The sequence below is a fragment of the Amblyraja radiata genome, chromosome 4, assembly GCF_010909765.2.
Source record: "Amblyraja radiata isolate CabotCenter1 chromosome 4, sAmbRad1.1.pri, whole genome shotgun sequence".
Classification (NCBI taxonomy): Eukaryota; Metazoa; Chordata; class Chondrichthyes; order Rajiformes; family Rajidae; genus Amblyraja; species Amblyraja radiata.
The window spans coordinates 3,303,527-3,322,606 of record NC_045959.1 but is presented as its reverse complement, the minus strand read 5'-3'; the positions used below and the strand labels follow the sequence as shown (position 1 = coordinate 3,322,606).

General features: G+C 40.0%; 1 protein-coding gene across 1 annotated transcript in view; it reads right to left on the bottom strand.

The window, feature by feature from the left end:
- LOC116971798 (cytochrome b5) overlaps positions 1-17,798 on the bottom strand; it is a 36,764-nt gene extending 18,966 nt beyond the window's left edge. Inside the window, exon 1 of the mRNA XM_033018918.1 lies at positions 17,598-17,798. Within this exon, the coding sequence (XP_032874809.1) occupies positions 17,598-17,753 (156 nt within the window). The 5' untranslated portion in view covers positions 17,754-17,798. The remainder of the gene's footprint in view (positions 1-17,597) is intronic.
- Between the last annotated feature and the right edge of the window lie 1,282 nt (positions 17,799-19,080).

Sequence of the window (19,080 nt, the reverse complement as noted above, 5' to 3'; positions counted from 1 at the left end):
AGCCCTGGGCCCTGTGGATGATAACATCATGAGCTGACCTGATTGGTGACCGACTCTGAACTCCAACAATAGCAGCTTTGTCCGCCCTGAATCGTGGGGCTTGAATCGGCCCAGCCACGGGATCTTCCATCACCCGGCGAGGGCTTCAACATCGGGAGCCTCGATGCAGCAATTTGACCGCGGGGCGGTGGAAGATCCCGCGGCCGTTTTTAAGCCGCGCTGGGCCGGGCGATGAAAGGCCCCGCGAACGGGCTGATTCAAGCTCCGTTCTATGATCTTTGCTCCAGCAGGACGTCTCCCTCCACAAATCATCGCACTCTATCCTCAGTCCCACCCCCCCCCTACTTCCTCCTCTGACCTATCATCAAGCGGAATCATCATGTCCCGTCCGCCCCCCCCCCCCCGCCTGCTGACCAACGTCTCTCTCGTCCAATCAGCGCCCTCGACCATCAGTCCCACCCCCACTGTCTCGCGGAAAGCGGAGTTAAGTTTTTTTCACCGAATTACAAAACATGGGGGGGGGGGGGGGGGGGGAATTGCCCCCCACCTCTCAAAACATGGGGGGGGGGGGGGGGAAACGTCCCACCCTGTCCCCTCCCCCCCTCCCCCCGGATTTACGCTCATGACACTTCATGCTGCTGCAATAAAAGCAGCCACCATAAATCAAGGATCACTTATGCCCCGAACATTCCCGCTGCTCCTCTCTCATGTCGGGTACAATAAAAAACTTTAAAGCTTGTACCACATGATTCATAAACAGTTTCTTCTCAGCTGTTATCAGAAACTGAATGGACCTTCCATAACATAAGAGTTTAGTCCCGATCTCCCTACCTACCTCATTGTGTCACTACATTTTCTTTTTTTTTTTAAATTCTGCACTTTCTTTGTAGCTTTAACACTGTAGCATGGTATTCTGTTCTCTGGTTATTTTCTCTTTGTACTGCTTACACATGGTTTAATTGTTCTTGTGCATGGTATGATTTGACTGTTTCTCGGTACATAGGAGAATAATAAGCCAATACTAAGGACATTAACAAGAATCATTTTTATTGAGACTTATTCAATGATATTCCATTAAATAATATAATATGCAGCCTTTAATTAAAATCCGATTTCCAGTAACTTTACTTCCAAAAATCCTGCAGAAAACAAACGTTGTTAGTGCAAGTTAAATTCTAGCCCTGAATCTCCTTTTTCCATTGATACAATTCTTTCTTGAAAGATGATTTTCTATAATCGTATGGTGTCATAGAAATTTAACTTGAGTTGTAGCAGAACTAAGATTGACACAAAATGCTGGAGTAGCTCAGCTGGATTGGCAGCATCTCTGGAGAGAAGGAATGGGTGAAGTTTCGGGTCGTGACCCTTCTTTAGACTTCAGCAGAATTACATGCACAACAATTATCTTTGCTGGGAGTCTGTGTTGAAGCATGTGCATCTTATAGTGTTGACCATTACGTAAAGCCTAAACCACACCAGTAACCCTCCTCCCATCTTGAATCAAGCCGCTGTAGATTACCTCTGGAAACGAATGCACAAACTGAAGACCAGCACCCCATTACAATGGCCAATATTTGGAGATTATGTATTTTGGATTAGATGATCTAAAATGGTATCTTTCCTATTAGATCCAATAATACCCAAAAAGCATATTTTCCCAAAGTTTTGGGCACTATTTATCGCAAATACTTCTTCTAAAATAGGTCACATGCTGCAATGATGTTTCATGGATTTCGCAATAGCCAAATTTGACTCATAACTTAATGGAAATTAATGCTTTGGACTTTAAAAAATGCTAAAACCTATTCAACCCATAGAAATAAAAAACAGACAGCAATAAATAGCAATAACTAGCATTTACATTCAGTTTTAAACAGAAATGCTTCCAATGTACTTCATTGGTGCTTAAACACCAATTAAAAACATCATCGGCTCTGACCTTCCTTCCATCGAGGGGATTTATCGCAGTCGCTGCCTCAAAAAGGCTGGCAGTATCATCAAAGACCCACACCATCCTGGCCACACACTCATCTCCCTGCTACCTTCAGGTAGAAGGTACAGGAGCCTGAAGACTGCAACAACCAGGTTCAGGAATAGTTACTTCCCCTCAGCCATCAGGCTATTAAACCTGGCTCGGACAAAACTCTGATTATTACCAACCACTTTCTGTTATTTGCACTATCAGTTTATTTATTCATGTGTGTATATATTTATATCATGGTATATGGACACATTTATCTGTTTTGTAGTAAATGCCTACTATTTTCTGTGTGCTTAAGCAAAGCAAGAATTTCATTGTCCTATACAGGGACACATGACAATAAACTCACTTGAACTTGAACAAATAAAAGATCAACACGAAGCAAAGAATTAACTTAACTTGGAACGTTTTGTAGGAGATGATTGGATAAACAAGATTTGTAAAGGAAATCCAAAAGCTTAGTGTTTATATAAATTTAATTTAGTTAATGTCACGTGAACCAGGTACAGTGAAAACCTTTTGTTGTGCTAACCAATCAGTGGAAAGCCTATACATGATTACAATCATATAGTCCGAGGGTCTCCAGTGAGATAGATAGTTGCTCAAGACAACACTCTACATGTTGATAGAACGGTTCAGTTGCCTGATAACAGCTGGGAAGAAACTGTCCCCGAATCTGGAGGTTTGCATTTTCACATTTCAGCACCTCATGCCTGAAGGGAGAGGGGAGACGAGGGAGTGACTGGGTGAGACTCGTCCTTGATCATGCTGGTGGCTTTGCTGAGGCAATGTGAAGTGTGAATGGAGTCAATGGAAGGGAGATTGGTTTATGTGATGCACTGGGCTGTGTCCACAATTCTCTGCATTTTTTTGCGATCTGGTATGGAGCGGTTTCTAAACCATGCTGCGATGCATCAAAAAACAAAGTGTTCTACGACACACCTGTAGAAGCTAGTGAGTTGATGGGAACATGCAAAACTTCCTCCACCTTCTGAAAGTAAAGACACGGTGTGCTTTCTTTGCCATTGCATCAATATGGGTGGGCCATGTCATATTGCTGATATTTACATATTTACATATTTACATAGAAACATAGAAATTAGGTGCAGGAGTAGGCCATTCGGCCCTTCGAGCCTGCACCACCATTCAATATGATCATGGCTGATCATCCAACTCAGTATCCCGTACCTGCCTTCTCTCCATACCCTCTGATCCCCTTAGCCACAAGGGCCACATCTAACTCCCTCTTAAATATAGCCAATGAACTGGCCTCGACTACCCTCTGTGGCAGGGAGTTCCAGAGATTCACCACTCTCTGTGTGAAAAAAGTTCTTCTCATCTCGGTTTAATAAATGGGTTATCATCCGTGTCCGCCGACCAGCATTGAACAACTCTCTGTACCAGGTCCTCCTGCTTCAGTATTGGTTTGTAGGCAGGGAGTAGAAACACAGGTCAGTGATCAGATTTCCTACAATGTGGCCGAGGGACAAAGCGTTAGGCATTTTTTACTCTGGTGGGAAAAGGGACATGCCGATAGTACTTTGGTAGTAGACCCCCGAGGTTGGCTCGATTGAGGTCTCCAGCTACAATGACCAGGGATTCAGTGTTTAGTCCCAAGGCTGTTGATAGCGGTGTACAGTTCATTCAGAGCAAGCTTGATGTCCGCATCAGGAAGGATGTAGACTGCTGTTAGGATAGCCGAGGTAAATTCCCTTGGCCTGTAATCGGGACCGCACTTCAGTTAGATATTCCAGGTCTGGGATGCATAAGCTCACCAGGACTGCCATGTGAGGAAAACATTTTTCACACAGAGAGTGGTGAATCTCTGGAATTCTCTGCCACAGAAGATAGTTGAGGCCAGTTCATTGGCTATATTTAAAGAGGGAGTTAGATGTGGCCCTTGTGGCTAAAGGGATCAGGGGGTATGGAGAGAAGGCAGGTACAGGATCCTGAGGGATGATCAGCCATGATCATATTGAATGGCGGTGCAGGCTCGAAGGGCCGAATGGCCTACTCCTGCACCTATTTTCTATGTTTCTATGTCTGACTACCATAACATATTGATTAGACAGCAGACCCCACCTCCTTTAACCTTGCTCAAAGATGCCGTTCGGTCCATTCGATGAAGGGAGAAGCCCTCGGGCTGAATGACACAGTCAGGTGTGAGCATATCTCTGTGAAATAGATCACACAGCAGTCTCTCGCTACTTTGAGGCAAGTCAGTCTGGTTTTAAGTTCATCCAACTTGTTGCATATTGTAAGGCACATTTGAATTTGAATTGAATTTGAATTCAGTTTTATTTGTATAGGGACAGTGCATATTAATAAACATTTACATGTAATACGCAAGATTGTAGCCAGTAGCTAATTTCCATCTTTAGTCCCTCTGGTAAACACATCACAACACAATCAATCAATAAGAAAAGAGACAAAAACAAAAGACAAAACAAAACAAACAATATGGTTTAGCCTGCAGTCATAACATAGAATAAATAACAAACACTCAACACAGTTTAAAGTCCCAAAGTCATTGTCTCTTCCCTCCTTGCTCTCCCTCTGCGCTGAGGCAATCCAAGCCTCCGATGGTAGGTAAGTCCCGCGGCTGAATCCGAGCTCCGCAAGCGGTCGGTTCAAACCCGGGGCGGTCGAAGCTGCCGCTCTCCAGTCCAGCGGACGCAGCTGTAGTTGCGGGAGCTCCGGAAAACAGAACTCGAGCTCCCGATGATGTCTTCCACTGGCCCGCGGCCGAGCCTCCAAAGTCGGGTCGGAAGCTGTGTCGCACCGCAACCACAGCCCCGAAGTCGGCCAGGCTCGCGTTGGTAAGTCCTGGCTGTGCCACCACAGCCTCGAGGTCGGTCGCAGTTGGAGGCCGCCAGCTCCGCGATAGGCCTCAGCGCAGAGGGAAACGGAGACGGGGATACGGCAGGAAAGGTCGCATCCCCCCAAAGGAAGAGCCAAAAAACACGTTACACCCACCCCCCCACACACATACAGCTAAACAAACCAAAATAAACTGTAAAAACAGGACAAAAGAAAACAAAAAACAGAAAAGACAAACAGACTGCAGGCGAGCCGCAGCTGCAAGGCAGCGCCGCCACTCCCACATTTGCAGGTAATGCCATATAAAACAGAGTTGTGGGAAGTTGGAAAGGGCAGATGAATTGTAGACATTTTTCATCCTTTTCCTCTGTATACTTTACTCCTGTTTATTCGGTTTATAAAATAAAACGGTTACTTGCTACACAATTGATTTTGCCAAGTCACTTCTAATAAATTAGCTGACAGCACTGGCATAAGCACAATCAGCAAAAGTTGACAAAACACATTTTGCTAGTTGTATATTGCATATACATGAACCCAATCAGTCCTAGATATCATAAATGTAATAGCTTTTTTATCATAGAAACATAGAAAATAGGTGCAGGAATAGGCCATTCGGCCCTTTGAGCCTGCACCGCCATTCAATATGATTATGGCTGATCATCCAACTCAGTATCTGTACCTGCCTTCTCTCCATACCCCCTGATCCCTTTAGCCACAAGGGCCACATCTAACTCCCTTTTAAATATAACCATCGAACTGGCCTCAACTACATTCTGTGGCAGAGAATTCCAGGGATTCACCACTCTGTGTAATAAATGTTTTTCTCATCTCAGTCCTAAAAGATTTCCCCCTTATCCTTAAACTTTGACCCCTTGTTCTGGACTTCCCCAACATCAGGAACAATCTTCCTGCATCTAGCCTGTCCAACCCCTTATCATACCACTTTTTTGAGAAGTTTCTCAAACATTTTATTGCAAATATTTAAGTGCTTTAACAGCAAACAGCATATGCAGTTAACTCCTATTTAATTGCTCGTCACCTCTCAGTCTTGCCGGATTTTCCTTAATTGGAAACAAATGCAATTTGTCATGAAGAGATGTTTCAGCACAGATTGTTTCTACAGCCTTGAAGGAATGTTAAGATAACTGTTTCAAAAATGTTAAACATTTCCCTTAACAGAATTTCACAATTTATTTGCAAGCCCATGAACATCTTGTCACTCTCAATTCTGCATTGTATTCAGGAGGAGGGAAAAAAATTGACAAATTTGTAGCGATCTTAATCTTCAAAAAGTATTCAACCATGACCGATCAGAGAAATTAAATATAGCATTAAATCAAAAGGGGCTAAAAGTTGCCAAAACTAACAGCAGGCCAGAATATTGGAATATTTTAAGAAATCAAGATTTTTTATTTTTTTAAAACTGAAAATTGAGCAGATAAAAAATCCGAAATGATTTTGATGAATAATGGAACAGCCTTAATGGGCCAAATGGCCTACTCGTGTTCCTGCACCTATATACATTTAATATGGACACTAAAAAGGCTGCTTGCAAGGCACAACCACATAATGTTGGGGTAACACATTGCCATCAGTAGTAGACTGTGCTTTCTGTTAGAATGCCATTTTCTGGTCACTTAGATGTGGCATTAAAAGCATCTGTACTTGAATTGCAATTTACAGTCTACAAGGAGCCATGAGGCAGAGTGGTCAAATATATTTAAGACTGTAGTAAACAGATATGGAATAAAAGGTAGTGACTGGTTCCAGGGAATAGGCACAAAACAAGATCAACCACGATCCCTCTGGATGACAGCTCAGTCTCAAAAACCTGCATCTATTTATTTATTTATTTATTTGTTTATTTATTTATTCCGAACAAGTAGACATTAAAGACATTAATAGTAACAAAATCGAAATTATCAAACAATTGGACATTACAATCAATATTTACAAAGCAATGAAAAGAACAAAAGCAAAGTTCCAATAAGTCTGTACAAGCTCGAAAAGGAGTGAGAAGAAGAATAACTTATTAAATCTCACCCCTTTTCCCCAACACTTCTACCGTTTAAAAATCAATTAATTAATAATAATAATACTACCCTAGGCAATTTCCCATAATACCTACAGACATATATATACATACAACTATTATGCACATACAAACTTCATATCTGAAGTACCCAAACATAAGTAAACAATAGTAAAGCAATAAATAAACATTAACGGTACTTTAACCCCCACTTGTCAACCATCCCCTCCATCCCTGTACCCCTTGAAAATTATTTATTTATATATCATTTTTAAATGATTCATGTTTGTGCATTGCTTTAATTCCCCGTTCAATTTATTCCACACTCCTACTCCACAAACCGAAATACAAAAGGGTTTTCTAGTCGTACGGACTCTTTGTTTCTTAAAGTTAAATATTCCTCTTAAATTGTAACCCCCCACACGCTCGTTAAATAATTTTTGAATGTTTCCAGGTAAATTTTTATTTTTGGCCCTAAACATTATCTGAGCTGTTTTGAATGTAACCAAATCTTCAAATTTTAATAATTTTGACTAAAAATAATGGATTCATATGACCCAGATACTTAGCATTATGGATAATACGAATTGCTCTTTTTTGCATCATGGTTAATGAGTGTATCGAATTTTCATAGTTATTACCCCAGACTTCTGCACAATAATTTAAGTAGGGTAAAATTAATGAACAATAAAGAATACGGAGTGATTTGTAATCCAGAGCTTGCTTGGCTTTGTATAATAGAGATACTTTTTGACAATTTTAATTTTACATGTTTAATATGTGATTTCCAGCTTATTTTATCGTCAATTATAACCCCAATAAATTTATTTTCATGCACTCTTTCAACTTCCACCCCATTTATCTTTATACTTACTAGTGTATTTATTCTACAATTACCAAATAACATTATTTTAGTTTTACTCAGATTTAATGAAATGTTATTCCTATCACACCATATTTTCAATTTACCCATTTCTTTTATTATTTTATCCAATAGCTGTTTTAAATTTTCCCCAGAACAAAAAATATTTGTATCATCTGCAAACAAAACCAGCCTCAAGACATTGGACACATTACAAATATCGTTTATGTACATGATGAAGCTGAATTTTAGTTACAAAAATAAGAAAATATTAAAATAGGTTTCTGGGCTAGCTTACACCTTATATTTATTGTCAAATTAGGCTTGCCTTAGGTTGCGGTGTGTGAGATAATAAATACCATAACATTGTCTCCCAAGTGACAAGCAGAGAAGAGCTAGATCTCTTTGAAGTAAGATGCCGTAAACAAAGTGGCCAATGTTATGGGGGAGGAGGCGAGAAAGGAAGAGAGAAACAGCTAGTCATATCTGTGAAGTAAGATGCCATAAACCAAATGGCCAATGTTTATGAGGGACCAAATGACAGAGAGGAAGCAGCGAAAGAGCTAGGGTGATCTCTGTGAAGATAAAATGGCATTATCCAAATAGCCAATGTTTATGGACGAGAAAGGAACCAGGGAAGTAGAAAGATAAAATGTCGTAAACCAAATGGCCAATGTTATCTTGTACTATGTAAACAAAAGGCCTTTGATGTGATGCATTCTGTGGAAACCTTTTCCTGTACCTCTGACCATGACTAATGTCTGTGAAATGTGCTAAGGGGACAAAAAAACCCTATTTAAGGCAATGTAATTCTGTTGTTCAGAGAAGGTGGACGGAGGACGGTCAAGTGTCTGTAATGGTCACTTGACTGGAATTCTCGCTCCCTTCCATCGGCCGATGTTAAGTAAAGTTTTGAACTGGTCTACCAAACAGTTTGTGTGGTGTCTGTTTATTAAGAAGCGAACCTGGTTTAGTAGTTAAGAAAGTAGCTTTTTCATTGGCGTAGTTATGCAGGCCTCGCTGGGACCACATCAACGGCTGACTGTGCAAGAGGTTGCAGAGGTTGCCGGGATTGGAAGGGAGATAACTGAGCTCTATCGGCCCCCTTGTCAGACCGACTCCCTAGAAACTCCCGGGAACATCTGTGATCCTTCATCAGACATTGAATTGGTTCCCTGCCGAGGTTCTTAGAAACAGACAAAGGTAAGACCAGTTGGGCTTTATATGTTTTTTTTAAGAAGGGATTGTGTATGTATTTTTAAGACAGAATTGTGCATGTATTTTTAAGAAGGGCTTGTGTATATTGTTAAGAAGGACGTGAGTGGTTTCTCTTTCTCTCTCTCTGTCTATCTCTCTTTGTTTTCTTTTTTTTTATCTCTCTCTACTAAGGGCTCATCGGCCTCGTTGAGACATCCGTGATTTGTCGGGTTGAGATACGGGGGTTGAGGTTTGCGTCTGGCTTATTGAGACATCCGAAGAGTTGTCGGATTGAGAAATAAGTGGCGTTGTATATTAAAGAGTTAAGGAGTCTGCCAGGTTGAGAAACGGGGGTCCCGGATAGCGGGTCTGCTTCGTTGAGACACTTGGGGCTTATTTTAAGAGTTAAGGAGTCTGCCAGGTTGATAAACGGGGGTCACGGATAGCGGGTCTGCTTCGTTGAGACACTTGGGGCTTATTTTAAGGGATAAAACGTCTGCCAGGTTGAGAAACGGGGGTCTTGGTTAGCGAGTCGGCTTCGTTGAGACACTTGGGTCGTATATTCAAGAGTTAAAAAGTCAGCCAAATTGAGAAACTGGGGTCTCGAGTAGCGAGTCGGCCTGGTTGATATATTTGGAACGATTCGGAATTAAGAAGTCTGCTTTCTTTTTCTCTTTCTTTCTATCTATCTATGGGGAATGCTCTGGATAACAGTCCAACATATGTGTTATTTGAATCCTAGGTATAATAAGAAATTTAGAATGTTAAGTTACAAGTTGACCAAACGGTTAGGGGATGAAGCCTGGCCAGTAAGGGGAACATGGAATGTAGAAACATTTATATGGGAAAGGAAGGCGGGAAAGAAATGGAAGAAAGGAATTAAAACATGGGATGCAGAAGCAGTGAAGAAGCATGAGGAGAGTATAGAGTTTGAAGTTGGATGGATGTTGCATGTCAGAAGGGGATAGAGTTAAGAAACAAGGATAGAACTCGGAAAGGATGGAACGTATTGCAACTAGAATGCCAGTGGGCAGAGGAACAAGAGGAAATAATTAAAAGACAGACAGGAGGTGAGAAACAGGTGATGGTTAGTAAAAATAAACCCAGTACTGGTAAATCCTCTGGAGGAGACTTCATGTCTGGCACGACGACCCTATTTGGTAGTGAAGATGAGGAGTTAGATAATTTTGGGAGATGTCCACATGTCCACCTATGCCCTACCAGTAGCAATGGCATCTTTACCTGGGACAGTTCCGTCAGTAACATCCCTATACCTTGAAGTTCTGACCTTACAAAGCTCCCCAGGATTGGGAGCACGGGAATGCCTTTCTGTGCGTAATTTGTTTAACGCATTGATGCTACCAGAACAGCTGGTCATTGTTAAATGTACTACACACACTGGTGCTGGGGACCCTATAGCAAAAGGCAATGAGTTGCTGATAATGTGTCCAAGCAAGCAGCCTGTACATCCAAATGCGTAGTGACAGCACGTAAACAGATGCTAGCAAATAGAACGGTCCTGCCAAACATGAAGGAGGTATGTACATTACAGAGGGACGCCTCTCATATATAATAATAACTATGGAAACAAGAGGGCTGTGCCATTGATTCAGCACACCCCGCTTGGACAAGTTGGTGTATTCGATACATTTTTACTCGTCTTACCCATGCTGGTAAGGAGGGAATGATAGGATAACAAAGGAAATGTGGTGGCAGGCCTCTGAATGTAAAATTTGCCAACAAAGTAATCCAGGCAAATCAATTAAGATACCCTCAGCGGTGACGCCAATGCCATCACGATCGTTTGAATGCATACAGATTGATTTTATTGAAATGCCAAGGGCCCAGTGTTATAAATATTGCTTAGTGATTTTAGATTTATTTACCAGGTGGAGTAAAGCTCTACCAACCACTAATAATACTGCTGAAACTATGGTAACATTGTTGTTAAGAGAAGTTATTCCCAGGTTTGGCCTACCTACTGTCATAAGTTCAGACAATGGTCTTCATTTTATTGCCACTGTTAATAAGGAAAAATGTGCACATTTTAATATTCGACAGCAATTTCACTGTGTACACCACCCACAGGCATCTGGGATGGTGGAAAGAGTCAATGGGGATTGCAAAACAAAATTACCCCGGAGGTAAATCCTTTTTCTGACAGGCAACTATGTTATAAAAAAAATTGGGGATGAAGGGAAATTTGATGGAGAAACGAGGAAAGAGCTAGGGAGACTGAAAAGTCAAGGGGAGTCTGACTAATCATGATCTGGATCAATGTCCAATTAGGCTTAGGTAACCAAGATTTTGGTAAACAGAAGTCTTGTCAGAAAAAGGGAAAGTAAATTACAAAGAGATGTCTTTGAAGATGAAATATTATATACTGCTGGTAAAACAATGTTTTTGTATATATACTGCTGGTAAAACAATGTTTTTGTATATGTACTGCTTGTAAAACAAGGTTTTTTGTATGTGGAATGTGTGAAATTCAAAGCAATGAGCAAAGTTGTGTGTCGCTTTAAGAAGTTTGTCCTTTAAAATGCAAATGGACAGACAGTTTATGGTGTGCTCCATTAAGAAACAGGCATGAATGGGGGGGCGAAGCTATACTCGAATGATAAAATGTGTTGGTTGATTATAAATCTTTTGAACCAAGTTTAAAAAAGACTCATCCCGATTAAAGTGTTAAATGAGATTGGAAATGTCAAAATTACAGAGAAAAAGAAAATGTATTATTGATTACTGATTCTGAGTGAGTTCTTTTAGGAAAGATTGTTTTGATATGATAACAGAGGTTGTCTTTTAAAATGCAAATGAAGCAAGATTACTGTTTTCAAGCAAACAAAAAGATGTTGAAGCATGGGCTGTTTGAGGAAAATGAAGGTAGATGAAAAATTGTATTATGACTTACAAAAGGGGGTTTGAGGGAACTCACAATGAGGAATGAAAGGTGAGAAGATAAAGTAGATTGGGGAAGAGAACATATTTGGAGAATTGAATATTCAGGTGGAGAGGGCCTCTTCGGATATAATCGAATTAAAGAATAAATTCAAAGGGAAGTGTTAGGAAGGAACTGGAGATGCTGGCAGATCAAAGGAAGACAAAAGTGCTGGAGGAACTCAGCTGGGAACAAGATTGATACAGGAAAAGCTGCTGTGTCCACCCCCTGGAGAGTGGGGGGAAGCCACCTACAGGCCCTGGGCAATTAACTAATTATGTATGGACGGAAATTAACCCATGTCTTGCCAGATCTACATTCCCAGGTTGGAGGAGTTTTTGCTGGAAACCAGTGACCAAGGCCATAAAAGCTATACGATGATGGTGCTGGGACAAGAAGAATTGAGACTGTATTGAAAAGAACAACCAAGTGTTGCTAACAACATGAACTGCTGTAAAGATTGAAGATCATCGTCACTGGATACATTTGATTGACTGTGAACAGTTTGTGGAAACAAGGACGATGGGCTATTGATGCTCCCTTTATTCTGGGGTGGCCCAGCCCACATGGACTGAACTTTCTTCAGTCTGGCAAGCTTGTGGACTAACCCACATTCAAAGGATGGTACACACCTTTTAAACAAGATTGAAGTCAAACATGACAAGCACAGCAAAGATACCCTGACTACAGACTACAGAACAAGTTAGGGCTTTATTCTTTGGAGCGCAGAAGGTTAAGGGGGGACTTGATAGAGGTTTTTAAAATGATGAGAGGGATAGACAGAGTTGACGTGGAAAAGCTTTTCCCACTGAGAGTAGGGAAGATTCAAACAAGGGGACATGACTTGAGAATTAAGGGACTGAAGTTTAGGGGTAACATGAGGGGGAACTTCTTTACTCAGAGAGTGGTAGCTGTGTGGAATGAGCTTCCAGTGAAGGTGGTGGAGGCAGGTTCGTTTTTATCATTTAAAAATAAATTGGATAGTTATATGGATGGGAAAGGAATGGAGGGTTATGGTCTGAGCGCAGGTATATGGGACTAGGGGAGATTATGTGTTCGGCACGGACTAGAGGGGTCGAGATGGCCTGTTTCCGTGCTGTAATTGTTATATGGTTATATGGTTACAGACAGTAAGAGGTCTGCAAAGGCCAGTTAAATCTACCTGTTTTTGCCACAACCAAGGCACTGGTGTATTTTTAGGAAACAGTATATTTGTGACAGGCATTGTTATGTTGCAAATGCAGTGCCACACAAGAGAAGCATGAACCAGTTACACCAGCACAAGGGGAGTTCCAAGCGAAGCCGAATAAAGGCTGAGCAATTTTTATGATCCTTTTCCTGTCCTATGGTAGTATCTTAGTGTCACGTTCGGGGGAGGTTGGTGGCCATTTAAAATGTTTGGAGGGACTTGTGGAACGATTGTCCACTATGAAATGATTGTGTTACTAGTGTACTATTAATTTGTCTGATGAGATGCTTATGGTCTTTCGTATGTACTCAGCAAGGACTGTAGTTGTTATCAAAATTTTGATAAAAGGATGGAATGATGAAGCTGAATTTTAGTTACAAAAATAAGAAAATATTAAAATAGGTTTCTGGGCTAGCTTACAGCTTATATTTATTGTCAAATTAGGCTTGCCTTAGGTTGCGGTGTGTGAGATAATAAATACCATAACATTGTCTCCCAAGTGACAAGCAGAGAAGAGCTAGATCTCTTTGAAGTAAGATGCCGTAAACAAAGTGGCCAATGTTATGGGGGAGGAGGCGAGAAAGGAAGAGAGAAACAGCTAGTCATATCTGTGAAGTAAGATGCCATAAACCAAATGGCCAATGTTTATGAGGGACCAAATGACAGAGAGGAAGCAGCGAAAGAGCTAGGGTGATCTCTGTGAAGATAAGATGGCATTATCCAAATAGCCAATGTTTATGGACGAGAAAGGAACCAGGGAAGTAGAAAGATAAAATGTCGTAAACCAAATGGCCAATGTTATCTTGTACTATGTAAACAAAAGGCCTTTGATGTGATGCATTCTGTGGAAACCTTTTCCTGTACCTCTGACCATGACTAATGTCTGTGAAATGTGCTAAGGGGACAAAAAAAACCCTATTTAAGGCAATGTAATTCTGTTGTTCAGAGAAGGTGGACGGAGGACGGTCAAGTGTCTGTAATGGTCACTTGACTGGAATTCTCGCTCCCTTCCATCGGCCGATGTTAAGTAAAGTTTTGAACTGGTCTACCAAACAGTTTGTGTGGTGTCTGTTTATTAAGAAGCGAACCTGGTTTAGTAGTTAAGAAAGTAGCTTTTTCATACATGATAAATAATTTTGGGCCCAGCACTGACCCCTGTGGTACACCACACACAATGTCCAAGCATGTAGAATTATGACTACCCAGATTTACAAACTGTTGCCTGTTACTTAAGTAGCTTTTAATCCAGTCCAGTACTATTCCTCTAATTCCATACCTCTCCAATTTTTTTAATAAGGTATCGTGATTAATTGTATCAAATGCTTTTTTTATGTCAATGAATATCCCAGCTGCATATAATTTATTATCAATGGCGTTTGTGATGTCTTCAGTTAATTCTAATATTGCAAGTGATGTTGATCTATTTGTTCTGAATCCATATTGACTTTCTGTGATTAATTTATTCTTTTCTACAAATTTATCTAATCTATTATTAAACATTTTTTCTAGTATTTTGGAAAATTGTGGGAGTAAGGAAACGGGTCTATAGTTTGTAAAATGATGCTTGTTCCCAGTTTTGTATATTGGTATTATTTTTGCAATTTTCATTTGAATTGGAAAAGTACCGGTTTGGAAGGATAAATTACAGATGAATGTTAAAGGTTTGGAAACCCCCTCAATGACCATCTTAACTAGCGACATGTCAATGTCGTTGAAATCGGTAGACTTTTTATTTTTACATGTTTTGACAATATCCAACAGTTCTTTTTCTTCTACTGCCGTAAGAAACATAGAGCAGGGATTTCTCTCCACTAAATTCTCAGGAGTTTCTCCAGATGTCCCTGGATCAGGGATTTGTTTAGCCAGGTCTGGTCCAATATTACAAAAAAATTATTAAAGCTATTAATTTATCTAGCTATATCTTCCATATTATAATTTTCCTTATCCTTATCAATAAAATACTTCGGGTAATTTGTTCTCCCCGGACCATTTCTGATAATGCTATTAAGTATGCTCCATATTCTTTTTATGTTGTCTTTGTTATCATCTAATTTCTTCTTGTAATAATCATTCTTGCTTTTTCTTATGATGTAAGTTAATTTATTTTTATACTTTTTATATTTATTTTCTGTATCTTTAGTTCTCTTTCTTATAAAATCTCTGTATAGGGCATTTTTTTTTTTACAAGCATTTTGTAATCCCTTTGTAATCCATGGACATTTAGTATATTTTGATTTTCTATTATATTCTTTAATTGGACAATTTTTATCATATAATGACTTAAACATAGCAATAAATGTTTCATAAGCACTATCAATGTCTCTTTTTTGGTATATATCCCAGTTTTGTACCAATAGATCCTTTTTTAGTGCATTGATAGCTTCCTCCGATCTCACTCGTCTATATTCTATTAATTTGTTTGGTTTGTTGTTCCTGTGGATATTATCATAAACTATAAAAACTGGCAGATGGTCACTTATATCATTAATTAGTAATCCACTTACTATTTTATTTTCCACATCATTGTTGAATATATTGTCAATGAGTGTAGCACAATGGGAAGTAATTCTACTCGGTCTAGTGATTTTAGGAAATAGACTCATACTGTACATTGTATTGATAAAATCTTCTGTAAGGTTGTGTTGATTAGGATTTAGTAGGTCAATATTGAAATCTCCACATAAAAACACTAATTTACTACTTGTTATTGAAAACATACTCTCCATCCAGCCCCTGAAGATTTCAATACTTGACCCCTATATATACAACTAATGATTACATTTTTATTTCCACCATTAATTATTTCTATAGTTATACATTCATGCAGATGGTCAACCACAGTTGTCATATTATCTACTACCTTATAATTCAGAGTTGTATCCACATATAGTGCTACCCCTCCTCCCCCCTTATTTTTTCTATTAATGTAATTGAAATCATATCCGTCCATCTCAAAATCAATTCCTTTTTCCTGATTAATCCATGTTTCAGATATTGCGATAACATTGAATGGTTGTAAAAATTTGTGAAAATACTCTTTAATACTATTGAAATTCGCATAGAGGCTCCTGCTATTAAAGTGGATAATCAATAATTTGCCTTTTGCATTAATGTTCTGATTATACTGATCATCTGTGTAGTAGCAGCAGCTATTTTTGTCGTTAGAATTAAAGTAAAAATTATTGTCCGGGTCTATATCGTATTCCAAATCCTGTAAATTGTGATCGGTATATTCAAATGGTTGTAACTTCAGTTGTTTCTTTTTGCTTATTATTTTAATTACTTGACTGCCATTTCCAGATGTAAATGACTGAATTCCTTCAGTGTATGCCATAGTTGTGTGTGTAAATAAATTTCACCTCACAATCCCGTTTTATAATCATTGATATTTATCCAGGTCTGCAATATCTCTAATGACCCATTCCTGCTCCTACTTCCAGCACTAGCAAACATTTATCAATTTGTTCCCTTCTAAATGCTTTCTATTAACAACCTGGTCCATTTAAAAAAAAGGCTGGTGCATTTGAAATTCAACTAGACGTGACATTTCTCATGGTTAATATCTGCTAGCTATCCTTCATAAGCCTATTAAAACCAATATCAAAAACTGTAAAATACATATTACCAATATTGATTTTTGTAGAGGTCTCACAAGATATCCCTGGGCTTATTGACCTCCAAGGATTAAATAATAGAACACAGAAAACCCAACTGCCTGGACCAGGAAAAATGATTATAGATAAGAAAATAGCCATATTGCTTCACCAAAAGCAGTTCATGGCAGACAAATTATACTTCCTTGGCTACTTTCTGAATGTAACTCTCACTGCAGAGATGTGGAAGAAATGGTGGAGACGCATTTTTAAGAAAAAAGTGTTAGGTAAAACTATTATCTGCATATGAAGATACTGTGATCTTTCTCCTTGCTTTCCAATGGGACTTAATTGGCAGACATACAGAACGGCAAAAAAAAACCCCACACTAGTTGAGGCCCTACAATACAAAAGTATAGAAAGCATGACAAAATATAAGATCTACACCCAAAAGTCAACTCTAGCTGTGAACTACCATTGACCTTTGAAGTGTCAACTCTCTCTTGTCACAGATGCTGCCTGGCCTGCAACTTGTTTTTTTAAAGAAAACTTGGAGCAAGAGTTGATTCGAGTGCAACGAGATTCAATGGGGGAGAAAAAAACCTCTCCAGTGCGTTCCGTAAACGTTCAAGAAAGTTTTACTCATCCATTAATGCCGTAAAGCGCTTTCCAAAATGGCTAGGAGACAGCACGCTGAGTTCCTCCAGCATTTTTGTGTACCTTCGAATTCCCAGCATCTGCAGTTCCTTCTTAAACAGGAGACAGCACTAATCGTTTCCAAGAGTGATATACAATCCCTATGCGGTTACAACCGAATTTGAAGATTGTAAATTTCAGATGTAATAACATGAACAGCGCACTGCACACTAGTACCCCTACAAGTAGACACAAAGTAAATGCGGGCGCTGAAGTAGGAGGTTGAGCAACAGAGTAGCCGAACACTTCCACTGAAGGAAATGTATCCAAGTGCTGAGTCAAATACCTGATCCAGAAAGTTGGTCACGTCGTATATGTGGTTATTAATGTGAATCCACGCGCTGTTGCCATTGCAATGCTGCTTCAACTCTTCTAGTCGGTAATATTTCACTTCCTCCTTGTTCTCAGCCATGTTGTCCCAACTTGCACCAAGTCCACTCATTTACACTCCACGCACAAGCGGCTCATCTCATTTTATTGGCAGTTATACGCCCAGTCTCACAGCTCCATTGGTTACTTGACGTGCTACTCAAATGACGTTACAAACTCTGACACGGACACAAAATGCTGGAGTAACTCAGCAAGACATGCAGCATCTGTCCCGCTGAGTTACTCCGGCATTCTGTCTCTATATTCGATGTAAAACAGCATCTGCAGTTCCTTCCTACAATATCTGACGTTCCAAATGAGAATATTAAAGTCCGCTGGTAAAAGTCAAATGTTTTACTTCTGGTTTTCATTGCAAGAATTTCATTGTCCTATCAGGGACACATGACAATAAACTCTCTTGAATCTTGAAAGCTGCGGGGGGCGTCTTGTTGCACTGGGACTATGTCCCTTTGTGCAGTCGAAAAGCACATCAGTCTTAAATGCATTTAATAGAAAGTTGCTCCGTCAGTTAATGTTACAAAGTTGGCAAATTATATTACTTATCTTCCAAGAAATGAATATTTTCTGTCAAAAAATTGATTGATAGTAACTGTAAAGGTTCTTGCAGAACTAAGTACTAAAACTGCCAAACACCCGAAGTCGATGTTCAAAATGGACCTGAATGATACCTTTACGCAGGTTACTGAAGACCAACTCGCAGAAGCAACAAATGATGATGATTATTAAAAGTTGTCTGGCTTCTTAAAAGTGTCGCCACTCCTTCTCCCCCCCCCCTCCCCCCCTCCTTCTCCCCCCCTCCCCTCCCCTCCCCCCCTCTTTTAAAGGACTTACGTACACTGTGCCAGCCGTCTTTTACCTTCCTGTTCATCGCGGGTGTGAATTTCAGACAGCGCTCCCCACTCATGTGTGTGTGTGTGTGTGTGTGTTGACGGTCAATCCAGCTCGTGCTTTCATCGCTGACGGTCGATCCAGCTCGTGGTTTTGCAGGCGAGTGCCCTCGAGCTTGAAGGTCGAAGACAGTCGCTGAAAAAGTCGCGTAAGTGGGACAGGCCCTTGAGCCTTTATTTTGAAAGATTACAAGAGTAAGAAAGTCTTATTGCAGTTGTGTGTGATGACAGTTGGACTATTGTATACCGTTTCTGGCCCCCTCACCTAAGAACAGATATAGTTACCATAGGAGGAGTACCATAAAGATTCATTAAACTTGTAAACCTACCCAAGGTTAGGGAGCAATAGACTAAAGAGGGACTGTATTCTTTAGAATTCGGAAAGATGAGCGCTTCCATTGAACTTTACAACATTCTTGGTGGAGTTGGCAGATGAGATGCATGGAGGATGCTTCCACTGACTGAGTATTTAAGTACTGGTGTCTCAGTCTG